General features: G+C 33.5%; 3 protein-coding genes and 1 pseudogene across 3 annotated transcripts; 2 read left to right on the top strand and 2 right to left on the bottom strand.

Annotated features, from left to right (window-relative positions):
- The first annotated feature begins 3,943 nt into the window (after positions 1 to 3,943).
- Positions 3,944 to 9,146, top strand: LOC105120904 (Pentatricopeptide repeat (PPR) superfamily protein). The gene is made up of 3 exons (XM_011019310.1): positions 3,944 to 4,170; positions 4,619 to 6,253; positions 8,906 to 9,146. The coding sequence occupies exons 1-2, from the start codon at positions 4,045 to 4,047 to the stop codon at positions 5,777 to 5,779; spliced, it is 1,287 nt and encodes a 428-aa protein (XP_011017612.1). The 5' UTR covers positions 3,944 to 4,044; the 3' UTR covers positions 5,780 to 6,253; positions 8,906 to 9,146.
- On the bottom strand, positions 6,031 to 9,430 carry LOC105121304 (receptor-like protein kinase 2; annotated as a pseudogene).
- A 1,518-nt stretch (positions 9,431 to 10,948) lies between these two features.
- LOC105120903 (uncharacterized) lies at positions 10,949 to 12,325 on the top strand. The gene is made up of 3 exons (XM_011019309.1): positions 10,949 to 11,307; positions 11,565 to 11,708; positions 11,953 to 12,325. Exons 1-3 carry the CDS (start codon positions 10,969 to 10,971, stop codon positions 12,091 to 12,093), a joined length of 624 nt encoding a protein of 207 aa, XP_011017611.1. The 5' UTR covers positions 10,949 to 10,968; the 3' UTR covers positions 12,094 to 12,325.
- A 390-nt stretch (positions 12,326 to 12,715) lies between these two features.
- LOC105121303 (Adenine nucleotide alpha hydrolases-like superfamily protein) lies at positions 12,716 to 15,452 on the bottom strand. Its single transcript, XM_011019900.1, has 8 exons — positions 15,281 to 15,452; positions 14,902 to 14,996; positions 14,627 to 14,748; positions 14,238 to 14,426; positions 13,592 to 13,862; positions 13,324 to 13,425; positions 13,173 to 13,199; positions 12,716 to 13,042 (listed from the first exon to the last, which is right to left on the bottom strand). Exons 1-8 carry the CDS (start codon positions 15,450 to 15,452, stop codon positions 12,716 to 12,718), a joined length of 1,305 nt encoding a protein of 434 aa, XP_011018202.1.
- Between the last annotated feature and the right edge of the window lie 1,232 nt (positions 15,453 to 16,684).

Below are 16,684 nucleotides of genomic sequence, written 5' to 3'. Positions count from 1 at the left end.
AAAAATAGCTTTTTTTTTTCAGGTTTAATGGATTGTCCAATTGATTTTTTTATCTATATACTTTGGATATTCCACTAGCTCCTAGTCTCTCTTACGACTATTGATTGATGATTTGTAATAATTTATTTGATAGATTGAGATGTCTCTAAATTCAAGTTTCTTGTGCTGATGACAAAGTTTCTTGTGTCGGTGATATAGTTATTAAACCAGATTTTGATTCAAAACTAGAGCTATAGTTTAAATGAGTTAATTTGAATCAATTTAAAATGGTCTTGTTGCAAGATTTGTTTTAAAATTAAATTTACATCGTTTTTTTAATAAAAAAATTATATTAAAATTTGATCAAATTAACTAAATTTGATTAGATGAATTCATATTTAATTTAATTTTAAATTTATTCTAGACTAGATTTCAAGTTTGCAAGTAATTAAATTTACTAACATAATCAAGTCAAGTTTAATAATATTATTGGATATCATTCCAAAAGATTTTTCACTAAACTAATCTAACAAGAGCCAATTTCTATAAAAAAAAAAAGTATATAAAAGAAGAATCATTAACAGAATTTTGTAATTTATCAGTAGAATATTTTGTTGGTTGTTAGAAATTAATTTTGTCAGCAAAATTCATTGTAATTTATTAATAAAAAAATTATATTAATATTTTTATTTATATTTACTAATTTTTGATATTGAATTTGTTTAAAATATAAGTGAAATTGAAGCAAGAAACAATAATTTTTCATCCCTTTAAGCAATTCAATCTTCTTGATTGATGTAGTTTTCAAGAATGAGAAAAAAACTAAAAAACTAAATAAAAAATAAAAATTAGCTAAAGAACCAACAAAGAGAGAAAACTTAATAAATAAATTTAAAAATTTAAAAATAAAAATAAACATAAAATTAGCTAAGTTTAGTTTTGGTTTTAAAAATTTTTTTTTTGTCATGAATAATAAGATAAAATAACATTCCTAAAAAATTTTAGTTAATCCAAAATTGGGTTACAACAAACATAAAATTAGCTAAGTTTAGTTTTGGTTTTAAAAACTTAAAATCAATAAAACTAAACTTATTCATACTGGTTTAACCCTAAAATAAACATGGTATAAAATAAAAATAGATATATATATATCTCAAATCTAGATGAATATCCGTTCACAATCACTCTATTTTTTTTTTTGTGGTACTTGTAAATATCATGGTGATCGTGATTTAAATTATTTTTCATTTAAAAATATATTAAAATAATATTATTTTTAATAAATACACATCAAAACAATTTTAAAAAAATTAAACAAAAAAATATTCAAATTTTTACATGGTGCCCGAACACTTCCTCTGCTCTCTCGATCTCCTCCACCAGCATCTCTGTCTCTCTGGTCCAAGTTCTCTGCTTTCTCGTGCCTATCTCTAGTTTGAGCTCTTACAGCTAACACAATAAACCTAAAACCCTAAAATAGTGACCTCTCCTCTCTCCGCCCCTCTCCAACTCCAATCCTTCTCTCCAGTCTTCTTTGTTGTATTTCATTGGAAGTTCTTGTTATGACTTCATGGCTCTTCTGCACTTTATGATTTTTTTTTTTTGCCTCCCTTAATAATATTTATAGTCTTAGCCCAATAAGTAGAAAAAAAATGAAATCTTGGCTCCTTCTAGAATAATATTCCTAATTTAGCCATCCTTAATTTCATTTTCTAGCTCCACCCTGGACATAGAAACAAGAAGATAAAAGGAGAGAGTAATTTTCTTTCCTAGCGTCTGTGTATTTATTTTCCTTTCTTGACCAAATTCCAAGGGGGCCAAAGCGTGTGTGGAGCAAAACAATCCCAGATGCAATCTCTAGACATGGATCTTGTTCTTAAACATCATGCCTTTTTTTGTCACCAAATTAATGGGATGAAATATTCTATAAATCCACTCTACATCAATTAAGTTGCTGGATGTTTGTCGCCAGATGGGATGAGATATCATTTTCTGAAAATTGACTCACCGCTAAACTTGTTTTCTGACGTCGGAATGAACTTCTGCAATTGCTCTTTCTGTCAACTTTTTTATCAGCAGCTTTGACTATTAACCTCCACACCCTCCTCTCTCTACAACCATTTGCTTGCTGTTGTGAAGGAATGGCTCCTAGGAATATCCACCCGTCAAGATGTTGAAAAGAAAAAAAATGTGCTTGCTATAATAAAACTTGGCTTTCAGTGTTAATCTCATTGCTAATTTTCATAGGCAAGGGAGCAGCTGCCGGCAGGAGAAGTCGACCAGAAGAATCTCTTGCACTTATTGGCCATCCTACTTTGCATGTGATCCTAACATGGATTCCTGTCTTGGTTCAACTGAAAGTGAAATCAACGTATAAACATTTCTTTTATTCTCCGACTGTCAAACACTTGTAGGTTTTATTGATTTTGATTCGCAGTGTTATACAGCATTAATTATACTGCAAGACCTTCCCTTGAGTAATTAATTGTATCAAACCTCGATGAGATTAAAAGAAAATGCACGAAAAAAGAGCACAATCTCAAGTTTCTTGTATTTGCAAGACTCAAGAAATCATATCATTTTGATTGTAATTATATGTGTGCAATTTCCATTAATCCCCAAAAGAAAATATAACATAATTCCTTCCCCAAAAAGAAACAAAATTGTAAATCAAGTCTAATACAATAACATAATTTTTCATTATAATTATAATTATAATTATATTTATAATGCAATTCCTACTATTATATTATATTATTATACATGTACTAAAAGGAAATGATGTGTCCCATATAAATGATATAATTGTAATATTTGGTTTTTTAATACAAAACAAGTTTTTCTTATACTTTTTTTATACTTGGTATTTTTATTATTTTACTCTTGCCCTATTCATCACCATTTTTTTCATTATTTTTTTTAGTAATATTTTTTTAGTTTTTTATTTTTTTCTTTACACTTTTTTTTAAATAATATTATTTTTTACACTTTAAATATTTATCACTCTACAATAATTTACCTATTTTTTTTTTTTTTGGAATTCATCTTCATACTTCTTCTTTATACTGTTGTTTATGTAGGTCTATCTTAATCTAATATTTGTGGGGTTATTAATTTAACTTGAGTTGATTTATATTTTTTTAAATGAATTTTTTTAAATTTTATTATTTAATATTGATTTATTTAATAGCTGGACTTCATAATTTTATTTAATTTATTTTCATTTACAATTTTGTTTTTATCTTATATTGGTATAAATAATTGTTTAATTATATAAAAAATTATTCCAAAAAATAAAGTTACTAAAAATAATTTAATACATCATTTATATTGCGAGATTAAATATTTTAATTTTTAATTATTTTTATTAAATATCAATTTATTTAATTAAATGCTAGAATTTTGATTTATGATTGATATTTTATTTTACATTCAAAAACATGTCAAAAAAATCTATATATTAATTTTTTATTAAAAAAATTATTTAACTCCATAAATCTAATTCTTATATATGCTTGTTTGTAAGTGTGCTCTCTATATATATTAGTCTATAGTTTTTGAAAACCTGTAACTTAGACACTTGATTTTTTTATTTTTTTCTTCTTAAGTCTTATTTTTTAATTTTTTTAACCCAAAATATACCGATTAGTAATTGATTAAAGAGACTGAGGCAATGGGGATAAATAAAATATATTTTTGATTTTTTTATTTTAAAAATATAAAAATTTATTTTAAAATTATCTTAAAAAGAGACTCATCAAATTTATTTTATACTTTGTTTTTATATTTTTAACCACATGTTTATCTTTATGTTCTTAGACAGTTACCAATCAATTTTTTTCAAAGACAAATTGCTACAAAAGTCAAGGAAATCTTTATTTATTCTTAAATATAAAGTACTAAATTATAATTTAATTAAAAAAAGGGACTAAAATATAACTTTCTTTAAAAATAAGGCAAAGATGACAAGAAAATTTGCAGAAAACAGGACCAAAAGTTGTCTATCCGAAACCAGCAGTTGTCTGTGTCTTTGTGTTTCGAGGATTATTCAAAGAAGTGTAAGAAATGGAAACAAAATCAGTAATAGCAGCAACTACATGTTATGCTAACGTTATTGGGTCATATAAACCCAAGCGTTTTGCTGCTTTTTCCATCAAAAGAGACCCAAAAAAGAGAGCTTTGGCTCAAAAGGTACGATTATTCCCACAAATCCTTTTGTGTTCATGGTTGTGTATGGATTAATCGATGCAAAATTCAGTATTTTGATTGGAATTTCATATGGGTCTGGTCCTTCTTTGATCACATTGTAGTTTACTTTTTAGCTTTTCTTTTTGTGCTTTCTATCTTTCCCTTTTGAAGGCATGAACTTTATTTGCATGAGAACATAAAACAAGGAAACAAAAACGGAATCAAATTTTTGGTTTTGAATTAATATTAGTGGGACTTGATTAGTTTGTTTGAGTTAGAGTTATGGTGTTAGTTCATGGTACTTCGTGCTAGAATTTAATTCTTTGAGTTTCTTGAAAATATCTTAACTTTTTGTTAAATGGTTTTAGTTTGAAGGTTTGTGTCGAGGAAATCTGAATTTTTTTGAGCGTGTATATACATATATATTTGGTTTTATTTTTGCTTAGTGCAGATGATACGGCAGTGGAAGAGGGATCAGGGTGTTTTTGGAAAGGAAACTTGTGCCGATTGTGCATCATTAATACAGACATTGTGTATGCATAGAAGGCCTCATCTAGCTGAGGAGCTTTTACTAGAGTTGAAATGTGAAGGGTTTTTACCAGACAACTGTACCCTTTCAGCTATGATGCTTTGTTATGCTGATTGTGGGCTTTTACCTCAAGCTCAGGCGATATGGGAGGAAATGTTGTATAGTACTTTTGTGCCTAGTGTTCAATTAATTTCGGATTTAATTGACATTTATACAAAGAGGGGACTTTTTGATGAAGTAATCAAAATTCTTGATCAGTTGAGTTCCTTGAGAACTTTTGACTTTTTACCTCAGGTTTACTCCCTGGCTATCTCTTGCTTTGGAAAGGGTGGTCAACTTGAGTTGATGGAGGATACGTTGAAGAAGATGGTCTCGAAAGGTTTCTGGGTAGACTCTGCCACTGGCAATGCTTTTGTTGTTTATTATAGTATTCACGGTTCTTTGGTAGAGATGGAAGCTGCTTATGATCGCCTTAAAAGGTCTAGACTCCTCATAGAGAGAGAAGGAATCAGAGCAATGTCATTTGCGTATATAAAGGAAAGAAAATTTTACAGGCTAAGTGAGTTCTTAAGGGGTGTAGGTCTTGGTAGGAAAAATCTGGGAAACCTCATTTGGAACCTTCTTCTTCTATCTTATTCTGCTAATTTTAAGATGAAAACTTTGCAGAGGGAATTTCTGAAGATGTTGGAAGCAGGATTTCATCCTGATCTTACTACATTTAATATACGAGCTTTGGCTTTTTCAAGAATGTCTTTGTTGTGGGATCTCCATCTTGGCCTTGAACATATGAAACATGATAAGATTGCTCCTGATCTTGTGACTTATGGTTGTATTGTTGATGCATACGTGGATAGAAGATTGGTTAGAAACTTGGAATTTGCTCTCAGCAAGATGCATGTGGATAATTCTCCAGTGTTATCAACAGATCCTTTTGTGTTTGAAGTTTTTGGGAAAGGGGATTTCCATTCAAGCTCAGAGGCATTTATGGAATTTAAGAGGCAGAGGAAGTGGACTTACAGAGAGCTCATTAAAATATATCTCAGGAAACAACACAGAAGTAAACATCTCTTTTGGAACTACTGACAATTGGCCATATGTTACTGTGTAGAATCTCGGTTGGTTTGACTGAAAATTGAAGTATGCTCATGTAGGATTCTTTTAGGTTCCTAGAGTTTGTGGTCATTATGCAACCTGGAGCTATTATTTTGTATTTGTTGGAAAAGATGATGATTTTTGCTTCACATGTCTATTCTGCTTAATAGCAATTCCATGTCTGATGATTAGACTAATTGTCCAAAAGATGTCCCCTGTCATCTTAAATCCACGAATATTTATCAAATCTTGCTGATCTAAGCATGGTTACCCTGCAGAGGCTGAAGATGATAGTGGACATGGTTGAGATATATGTTGTCAGTTTCAATTGTAAATACTGGAGAAATCTGAATGAGTGCTGTTGGATTCATTGTACCCGGTCGAACACTCAACTACATACCAATATCAGCTTTAAAACAATTTTAATGTTCCAATAGCTACGAAAGAATGTAAATCAAGCTTCAGGTAACATCAAATGCCAAATTTATCTATCTTTGCTACCGTTAAGTGTTTTTCATTTTGCACTCTATCTTCTCCCTTTATAAGAAGGCATGCTTGTGTGGTTTCCTGGGCTATCACATCCAGATTGTAGGTTGCTTTGAATCATGACATCCTGACAACAGATCAGAAATAAATGAACAGCAAAGCTTGCAGTGGTTGTACTTATGGGATCTATGATATTGCTATGGAATTAGTAAACATTGTATCTTCAGAAAAATTGAAGTTTGCACAAGCAGATTTTTTTCCTTTTCAGTTAAAAAAGAAGTTTTGGAAGCATGTAAAACTCACTCGAACTGTGGAAAATTGGCTGTGATTAGGCAAACTTCCTGTGCTTTCCCCAAGCATGATTTTAGGCATGTTTTCTTCAGCAAGTTCTCTCAATCTGTTAAGCTCAGGTAGCATGACTGATCCAAGATCTGGCCTGTCTTTTTGCCTCCGTTCTGCACATCAAAGAGCTAACTTGGTGAATTTCATGGCTTCCTTGATGGGCCGGTCTGGAGCGTCTAGGTCAAGCATCTCTGCAAAATTTCCTGTCTCAATGGCCCTCTCAACATGATGAGTTAAACCCGTAGGTGGCTTGGCTGTTATTATTTGTAGAAGCAGGATGCCAAGTGAGTAAATATTGGATCTTTTCCCTAGCATCCAGCCTGCTGATATTCTGGGTCAAGTTAACAGACTGTTCTAGCTGTTGATGTCATGCAATATTGAGTAACTGTGTTGGCTACTGATGGAGGGACAAGCCTGGCCAAGCCAACATCACCAATCTTACTGACATAGTTGCATTCAAGCAAAATGTTGCCTGGTTTTAGATCACAGTGCACAAGTGGTTCTGGTTTGGTTTGATGGAGGAAAAGAAGGCCAGTGCCAATTTCTGCAGCAATCCAGGATCTTAGTTGCCAAGAAAGAGGTGGACTATTTCCTTGTAGAACAGGCTGTCTTCCTAAACTGTCATGGAAAGTAAGAAACAGGTGATCAGTGCTTGGCCTTCCGCTGCTTACAAATGATATGTCAGAACCTGGAACGGGTTCATATCTGGCGAGTCCACCTCTTCTAGTGAATGGTGACCTGTTTCAGTGATTATCAGGTTTGTCCTCTCATTGATACAAGAATAGTCTCTAATCAGAAATTTCCATCATCTTTAAATAGTCTCTGCTAAAAGATCTACTGGTGCTTTTAACCAGTCTTGTTATCAGTGCTTGTGTCAAGATGTCAGCCACGTGAGCATGGACGGCATAGCTTTTGTTGTGAGAAATATTATGGCTTTGCTTTGACTTGTCTTTAAAGTTGGTGAAGGAAAGCAGTGGTGCTGGGACTAGTGGTACGAGCAAAGCAACAACAACAACGAAAAAAAGGTTTATAGAATGGCCAAAAGATGCTAATAGATTTAATACTATTTAGATTTCTTATCAAGCTTTGAAAAGAGAAGTATCAAACTTTGTTAAGTTCAAAGAGTATAATTCAATAAGAACATAGCACTGCCTGCCATTGTTACTGGAAGAGAATGAGAAGAAACTTCCATTCATTTAGACTTTAAATCATGTGATTAACCTGTATCCATTATGAATTATTGATGGTCATCATTTGTACCTATTAACCCCAGAGAAACTAATCTGTCGAGCTTACTTGATTTCCATTTCTTCTTGGATGCCTTGCAGCGTGCATGTTAGCCTCTCTGGTACTGCAAAAGATCAATACGCCTCTATTGAGCAATGACAAAGCCAGATACAAGTAGTTTAAAGAACAGAATGCTTATTAGAGAAGCAGACCTTTGGGAGATTGGCTAGGCTTGATAGTGGGTCTGACTGTATCAGACATGTTTCTGACCCTGCTTGGCATTTGAGTTTGAATGGAAGTTTTCGAAGGCGGTGGACCACTAGCAGATTTCACTGATGATATCTTTCCTTTGTTGATAACATATACAGTGCAGAAGTCTGGTGCTTCTTTGGACACATTACCTGGAACATCTCCAGTCCTGAATTTTCTGTTGGGGAAGAAAAACATAATTGGTATGATCAACATTCATATTCCAAGCCTTAAATTATAGAATTTGAGATATGGCATTGTATGACATCATATGGAAACCTGAAAACCTTATTTAGAGAATCAGGTGGAATATTGTTCTGGCCGTGACCCATCTATTTCATGGTTTGTTTCAGATCTGAATCTGAGAACCAAACCATGAATTGCAAGCTCAACGTGTCAACTTAGCCCAGGGAATGAAACTTGTTATCTTAATCTAATTTCTATTTGTCTTATATATAAAGATGTCTTTAGGATATCAAAGAGAATCTGAGTTATGGGTAAGCCCTCATTAAATGTTTTAACTGACAAGGCCTCCATTTGATGATGAACCAAGTATCAAAACTAAACTGCATTTGTGGTAACATTTTCTATCACTCCTTTGGCTATATCCATTTCCTCCACTACGACCACGTTGCATTTTATCTGCATCAAACGTGAACAGTGAGATCAATGAAGTAAAAGAAACCCCAGTAATCTCTATTGCTAAATTACCTGCAGCACTTGAAAATTCAATTGCATTACCAAATGTTAACCAAATGAAATGGGGATCTGAAAAGAAAACAGGCAGCTGAAATCACCTTCTTTCTTGTGCAGAAGCAACGGAATGGAAGGAACAACTCTTTGGCTTGGCTGTCAATTTGTTTGCTATATGTTCTTGCAACCTCATCATTGACTTTGTTGATGGAGACTTAGTTTCCACCTGCAACCGAAGGGACAATTGTTATGGTGATCAGTACGATGCTTATAAGTCACATGTCAAATATTTACAACCAAATCAATATCAAATAAGAATTGAAAAGATTTTTGATACCAGAACTGCTAGCTTAAACTGTAATTTGAATTGTGTTGATTCCTATATACATGCATTGCATGCAAGGTCTAGATGATCGATGAATGGTAATGATCATTATCATTCAAGACAGAACTGATTATCAGATTATTATTATCATGTTGACATGAATAAGTGGAGGCATACATGGGGTGGGGATGGATGATGGTTTTTGTTTAATATGCAGAAGTGTAAGAGCTTGTCCACCTAAGAGCATATTGGCCATTTTTATCCTTGTCTATGGCAACTGCTTTATTGTCTTCTTTCTTTTCTCCATTCCTTCTGGCCATCTTTGTCTCTCTTTCTCTGGTAAAATCAAGTTAGGTGCAATATTAAACTATATGAGAACAAACAAGCAAACAAAGCTTCAATGGTAGCCCCTTGTCTCGTAATATGTGATCGCCATCACGATAAACATGAAGAACAAAGAAATTTCTTCAGAAACTAACCTTCAAACCCTTTCCTTTCTTTCCTGATGGGAAGGTCAAGGAGATTTTTCTGCTGTTTCTACCTCATGTAAATCCCATGCAAGGAGGGGGTGAAATAAAAATGAGCTGGTAAACTCCCAAAATTAGCCGGGTAATGCCACACTGTGCAGACTAGCCTTGTGTTAGTGGCAGAAACTAGATCGAGCAACTTTACCTAGGGTTTCATGTATTGTCTCTTCTTATGAATCTGTATCCACCTCAGTCCTGTAGAATTTCTTACTAACAAATAGAGATCCTCAAATCCAAGTTGTGAAAATGTCTGCATACCATGAGATCAATCATATGAATTAGCCCTAGAACATATTTTATGTGATTGTCCTTGCAAAACAATTTTGTCTTCTTCTAATATTAGTGCTATCTGTTTGTAATGATTTACATAAATGAGATATAAATCATTAAAAAGGTGTACTAAATACCTTATGTAATTTGTTTGTCATCGTTACAAGGCTCTTGTTCTCTCTCCCTCTTTTCCCGGTTGTGCTTGGCTCATAAAGGGCAAAGGTCTGTCGAGAAATAGATAATACTCTATTAAAAAAAAAAAAAACTATAGTCAGCCAAAAGAAAATTAAAACTTTTTTTATTCAAATACAATATTTTTTTACTTGTAAAATTAGTATATTATTTTCTTAAAATTTGTAGTGGATTTGAAAAATATATTGTAGAAGTTTTTTATATTTTTTTCCTTTACAATTTTTCCATTATTTTTCAAATAAAAAAACATGAAAAATACATTTTGTTTTTAGTATGCAAGTGTTTTTCAATAATATAAAAAATTAAAATTAATTTTCATATATATCATAGATTCAACTTTATATATATATATATATAATTTAACATGAAGATTTTTTTAGTTAATAATACTATTTTTCATGATAATTTTTCACTGAATAAAATAAAATAAATATATTTTTAGTCCATTATTGATCTTGCCGTTGAGCAAATTTATGGTGTATTTATATTAAACCCGGTCCAAGATTTGAGTTACCAGTGAGCTAGTTAATTTTGGGTTGATTAAAATAATGCTATTTGAGGGTTTTTCTTTTAAGAAAAAAATTAAAAGTAAAGTTTTGAAAAAAATAAAAAATAAAAAATAAAACCTGTTTTAACAGAGTTTTAACTCAATCTAGAATAGATTTTCGATTCACGCAAAGGCCCACAAGGCAATGAAGATAACTGATTTTTCTGTTTATTCTGTTATGAAACTGGCACCCTCCTCTCTCCCTCTGTATAAATAAAACCAAACCAATCCTTTTTATTCTCTCTCTCGTTATAGACTGCCAAAGAAAAGAAACAAAAGAAATCTCTGCATCAATCAAAAACCATGAATATTGATCTTTCCAATGCCTGTGGCTGCCAAGGAGCTTTTGCCTCCCAACAACAAACGCAGCCCTTCTGACCTCAACACTACTCCCTCCTTGAACCAACTCAAGAAACCCTTTCTTGGATACCAAGAAAACACCACCACCACCACCACCTCAAATTCTCCTAATTCTTTCCACCGTTGCTTTTCTGATCCATGTTCTAAACCAGTGGCCAGCCAATTGGCTCTGCAATCACCACTCGATAGCTCCAAGATGGTAGGGACTAATGCAGCGTCTCTGCCATCACAGCCAGCACTGAGAAGGTCAGTGTCAGACCCATCTCCAAACGAGAGCTGTTCTCGGTCGTCAAGCTTTAAGGTCTACTTATTTATTGTCAATCCTAATCGTATAGTTATCTTTGATAATTGCAAAGATTCTTGAGACTGTTGATTTTGATTTTTAGACTTTAAAATAGTTCTCTTTTAGAGTTAAAATGGATTTTCCCCTTTTGAAATTCTTTGTGCAAAGTAGATGTGTTCTTTTATATTTTTGGGATTCTTGGGTTGGTTTTCTTATTCTTTAAGATAATTGAGACAAATTATAATGTGAAATTGTGAATTGATGGTTAAAAACAGTGGATGAAGAAGATGAGGGACAGCATGAAGGAGATCAATCAGTTGTGGGAAGAGATTATTATGCCTGTAGATGAAGAGCCACCATGCGAAAATCATGAAGAAGATGATAAGGGAACTGAGCTAGAGAACATTAATGCTATCAAGGTACAACTCCTTCACCTCCAATAAAAATTTGGATCAAAATAAAAGTTAGATTGTAATTATGTTTCGTTGTGCCAAAGCTACTGTATTGGCCTTAACTTGGAGTGAATTTTGTGTTCAAAGATCCAAATTTTGAAGATACTCATATTAGGAATTTTGATACATTGACTGTATGGATTGTTTGATTGATGATTTATGTCAAAGTTAGTGGATGGTTTTCATTTAAATTACTTTCTGGTTGATGCAGAGTGATTCAGAGACAGATTGTGAAGAATCTGTGACAGTGGAAAGAACTGGGGAATGCTTGATTATTCATTTCAAGTGCTTTTGTGGCGAAGGCTATCAGATTCTTCTCTATGGAAGAAATTGTTACTACAAACTCATGTAGTTCTTCTCTTATTGGCCCAAAATCCCGATATCAATTCCTGATATACTTCTTTATTTTCAGACAGGTCATTCATTCATTAGGTTATCCATATTTTTTTCGTGTTCCCAAGATTTTCAGAGTTGTAATGCTGCCTTCTAGTCAAAAGTTTCTTTTCTTGATTGATTTTTATTGATGAGTTACTTTTCATCTGATTTGGTTGTGTACCATGGGAAGATTAGTGTAATGGAGAGAATAAATGTTGTATAAACCCTGTTGGAATTCTTGCATTGAATTGTTAATCAAGAAATTTTCTGCTTCAGCTTATAAATTTTTGAATCTAGTACATTTCTATGCCTTTTCTGGAAACCGCCCATAATATGTTTCTGTTGTAGCTAGATTGATTATGTGTGATGATTGTGATGTTCGCCTGTGTATTTTCATGAATTCTCACCTTCTACATTGCAATACAAACCTCTTAAGATGTTATGTGGAAAAAGTAAACCATGCCTGAATCACTGAAATCTGTGGAGTAGCCTGAAGAATTGACAGAAATTCGGTAACGTTGTTTTACAGGAAATCGTATCATATTACAAAGTTAGAGATTACAACACAAATCAATGATGGACATCACCTCAAAAGAGGATCATTTAAATACAGAGAAGTAAAAGTAAAACAGAAGTACAACAACTATCATGTGGAACAAGCTCTGTTGTTTGACAACTATGTGGGATTGTCCTAAAGCATCTAAAACTTTCTTCTTTTCCTCAGTCTCTTTGAGAACTTTCTTTTCAGCTTTGATTCTCTTTTGTACCTCTATCTCAACACGTATCTGAGCTGCTTCTGCTGCTTCATTTGCAGCCCTACTCTTTGCTTTCTCCCACTCCACCATCTTCAATGCAGTTTCCTCGATTAGATGCGCCTCCAGTATTCTTTTCTCCTCTATTATTTTCCAATGTTCAAGTTCCATTACCTGCAGTTAAAACACTGAAGGTTAGGACTTGTTGGGTAGGAAAGTGGAACTCAGCTTTTTAACAATTCTTCCCCAAGCTAAATTCTGATAAATTTCTACAGTCTCCAATTAAGATCTTAGTCAATTTTACCTTGCAATTTGGAGAAGATTTGATGACCTGGATATCATTAAAGTATCACAGGCTAAGATTACAGTAGTATTAGATATTTCGACAAATCACCGATGCTTAAAGCAAAATCCAGAAAATGAAAGTCACTAAATGGACATGTTCTAATCAATACCTTTTGTTTTGCAGCAAGCGCTTCTTTTAAGGCTGCATGATACATATCTATTGTTTGCTTGAGCTCTTTTTTTAGCCTTCTAAACTCATCTTCATGGCCTTCCTGGAATTGTAAATAAACATTTGTTGAGAAAGTGCAGCTGAAAGTTATGAAAAATTGTTGGCATAGTACACATTACTTTCCAACTCCTGTCCTTGTACAATTTTGCACTAAGACAGGATTGAAACTTGATTTTCGGAATCGAAAGTGACTTATGTAGCACTCTGACCTCATTCAGTTCCAACCATGGTTCTGCATGATTGTCGAAAATTTTAAATTCAGGAATACCCCTAAGCTCAACTGGGGAACTGGACCCTGAATGTGTTGATTCGAAGTCTCTTTCATCCATATACAAGTCCTTTTGCAAGTTCTCAGTTAGTTCATAATTCCCCAGATTTTCATAGAAAGCAAAGAATGTGGTATCAGTGCTAGGCCTTTCGGAACTTTCAGTTGGGCTATCAGGGTGATCCGGTGAAAGCTCATCATACCAGCTTTCCGCTCTACACAAATGGTTATCAAATGTTAACAGGTATCTTATTTCATAGGAAATAGCATATAGGTGCAAGTGATATGTGACCATCTAATCTACCATAATGTGGTATCCACCACCATAGTTACAGTTCAAAGATAATGCGGATACTTTATCCAGGCTGCAACTAGCCAGAGAAGAACAAGGCAATTTGTGGTACACCATGGGCAATTAGGCAAAAAGATACAGTCGGAAGAATCCCAAAAATAATCCTGAATCCTGAACTTAACTGGGAATCTCAAAATCTTGGTCTATGAAATCAACATGTAACAAAAGCTACCCCCTAGAAAGATTATGAAATCAAGAATGCACACTGTATAAGGTCAGGAAAAGTATTTAGTCTTACATGGCTGGAGGTAGATCAACACTAGAGTTACGCTGCACGAGCAGTGCCCCTCCAGCTGCAGATCTAGCTGGGACTGGACGAGTTGCGTTTCGCAAACCACTGACCTTCCCTTTGGAAACTACATATACAGTGCAGAAATTTGGTGCCCTTTTCAACACAGTGCCAGGAATATCAACAGTCTTAAATAGTCTGTGCAAACCAACATTGAAGGTTCAGAAAATTGCTTTATAACCATGAAGCTATCTTTGCATAACAATACCTAGAAGCACAGATTTCTTCAAAGAACAACACCGAACAATAGATAGACTTGTAAGATATAACAATACCTGCCTGCTTACACATTTTCATTCCAGGTTGATTATAATAGACTAGAACTATTTGGGAATCACCTGGAAAGGCCATTTCTTGATCCTCCACCAAGCAACAAAGTGTCAACTCCGTATCGGTAAACATATCCAATGAGTGCTCTTGTCACATCTGAATCCTCAAGTAGCACAGTTTCGCATCGTACCTAATGCAGACAATTAAATCATGAAAGAAGGAAATTGAAGAAAAAGCTGGAGTAAGGAACAGAAAGCAAAATCTGAAAACATTGCTTCATGTAATTTGAATTCGGATTTTTAACAAAGTAATATATAAAGAGAAGGAAGCACCCAAAACCCACTCGTCGACGCCTACAGAAACATCGAAATGGAAGAAAGAAATCCATCGTTTGACTATCGGTTTGTTGTTCCTCCGGTGCATCATGATCATTTGAAACTGCAACAAAAATACAAGAAATTGCATAAATATTTGGAAACAGTTACATACAAACTTATCCTTTGAACTAAAATCCCATCCCTAGCAACATTTCTGTTCAAAAGGGAACGGCGGATCAACAGTGGCCTAGAAATCATGAATACCTCATATGATCGAAGAGCCTGCTCCTGTTATAAGATATCTGACTATAGTCCAGACAATATTGTATGTACATGTGAAGATGTAATAAATGAAACAATGGCGGAGAAATAAATGCATGCATCTTAATTCTAAAGAGAGTTAACCTGCATTTTGTCTATCTTTAACATGGACAAGTTTCAAAACAAGGTATCTGGTGACAAGATTATCAGCAGCCCAAATGAGGGCAGATTGGCTGCTTTTGTCCTTATCTATAGCCACAGCTATTGCCCTCTCTCTTCCTCTCCTCCTCTCTGCATTCTCTCTTAGATTCAACATTTTCTGCCCCTTTCACTCTCCCCCTTGTAGTTTCTTGACAAAGAATCAAACGAAGAAACTATGAGAAACAAAACAAGATCATTGGAAAGACTTGCCCTAGGTTCAAGAAACACCCTAACCCTAACCCATGGATGTCTGTCCCCAACAACTACAATGGTGTAGTCCTTGTAGTCATTGAGGTTGTAACAAGACATTGGCCCCTCAAATAATCCACCATGGCTGGCTGTCAGTTACAGAACAAAAAGAAACAGCTAGTCACATTCAATATGTTGCCAAGTCATTAGCAAAGCTCTTTGAAAACTAATCAGTGCCACCATCCATTTTTCTTCAAACTGAACATTTCTTTTACTAATTATAGGTAATGATCAATTATTCATGTGCTTAAACTAAACTCATCAAATTCAAATTACGATAATTTCTAGGTGTACAAAAAGGCATCCGGTCATTTTTTGACGGTCTTTTTCACATATCAACACTAAATCTCCTTTTGCTATTAAACTCAAGCTTGATTCAAGAGTCGATCCAGGACTTGGCCAACATGTCTCCTAGCCTAGGTTGAGTGTTGAAAGAGCAACTTAGAACGTTTGATTTGGTGCATGTCTCCTAGCCTAGGTTAAGTGTCGAAAGAGTCAACTTAGAACAGTTTGATTTGGTGCGTGTCAATCTATAACTTGATCAAAATACTTTTATAAATATAATAATATTTTATTTTCATAACCATGTAATTTTAATTTTTTTATTAATCCAAGTTAATTTAAATTAACCAACTCAATACATGACCTAATTCTTGCGTTAGTTAGATCGATCCTGAATTCATCTGTAATAGACTTGCATGCTATCCTTACCTAGAATGATACATTTATGAGAAATTAGCACACCATCCTCATCTCTAGGAACGAATTAGTTTTGGTTTCCTTGACAACTCGACGGAGAACGAAGGACATCAAAGAGAATTGGTTTTTATTTATTTAGAAGTTTTGATATTATGTGATTATTTGAGATTTTATTATTTAAAATTATTAGTATTTATAATTTATTTGTTAAATTAGGATTTTAGTTTTCTTATTAAATTAAGATTTATTATTTTATTTGGTTTGGTGTGTATAAATAAACAATTAGACATCAATTATTTTGATTTTTAAATTATTAATCGAAATTCAAACTCAGAGTTTATGCAAGATTAAGTGTGTATCTCTTGTTTTGGTCTCTTCGAGATCGGGTTTCTCTCCTTC

The sequence above is a fragment of the Populus euphratica genome, unplaced genomic scaffold (assembly GCF_000495115.2).
Source record: "Populus euphratica unplaced genomic scaffold, PopEup_1.0 scaffold31.1, whole genome shotgun sequence".
NCBI lineage: Eukaryota > Viridiplantae > Streptophyta > Magnoliopsida > Malpighiales > Salicaceae > Populus > Populus euphratica.
The sequence above is the reverse complement of the archived record's forward strand: the minus strand, read 5'-3'. Positions and strand labels throughout refer to the sequence as shown.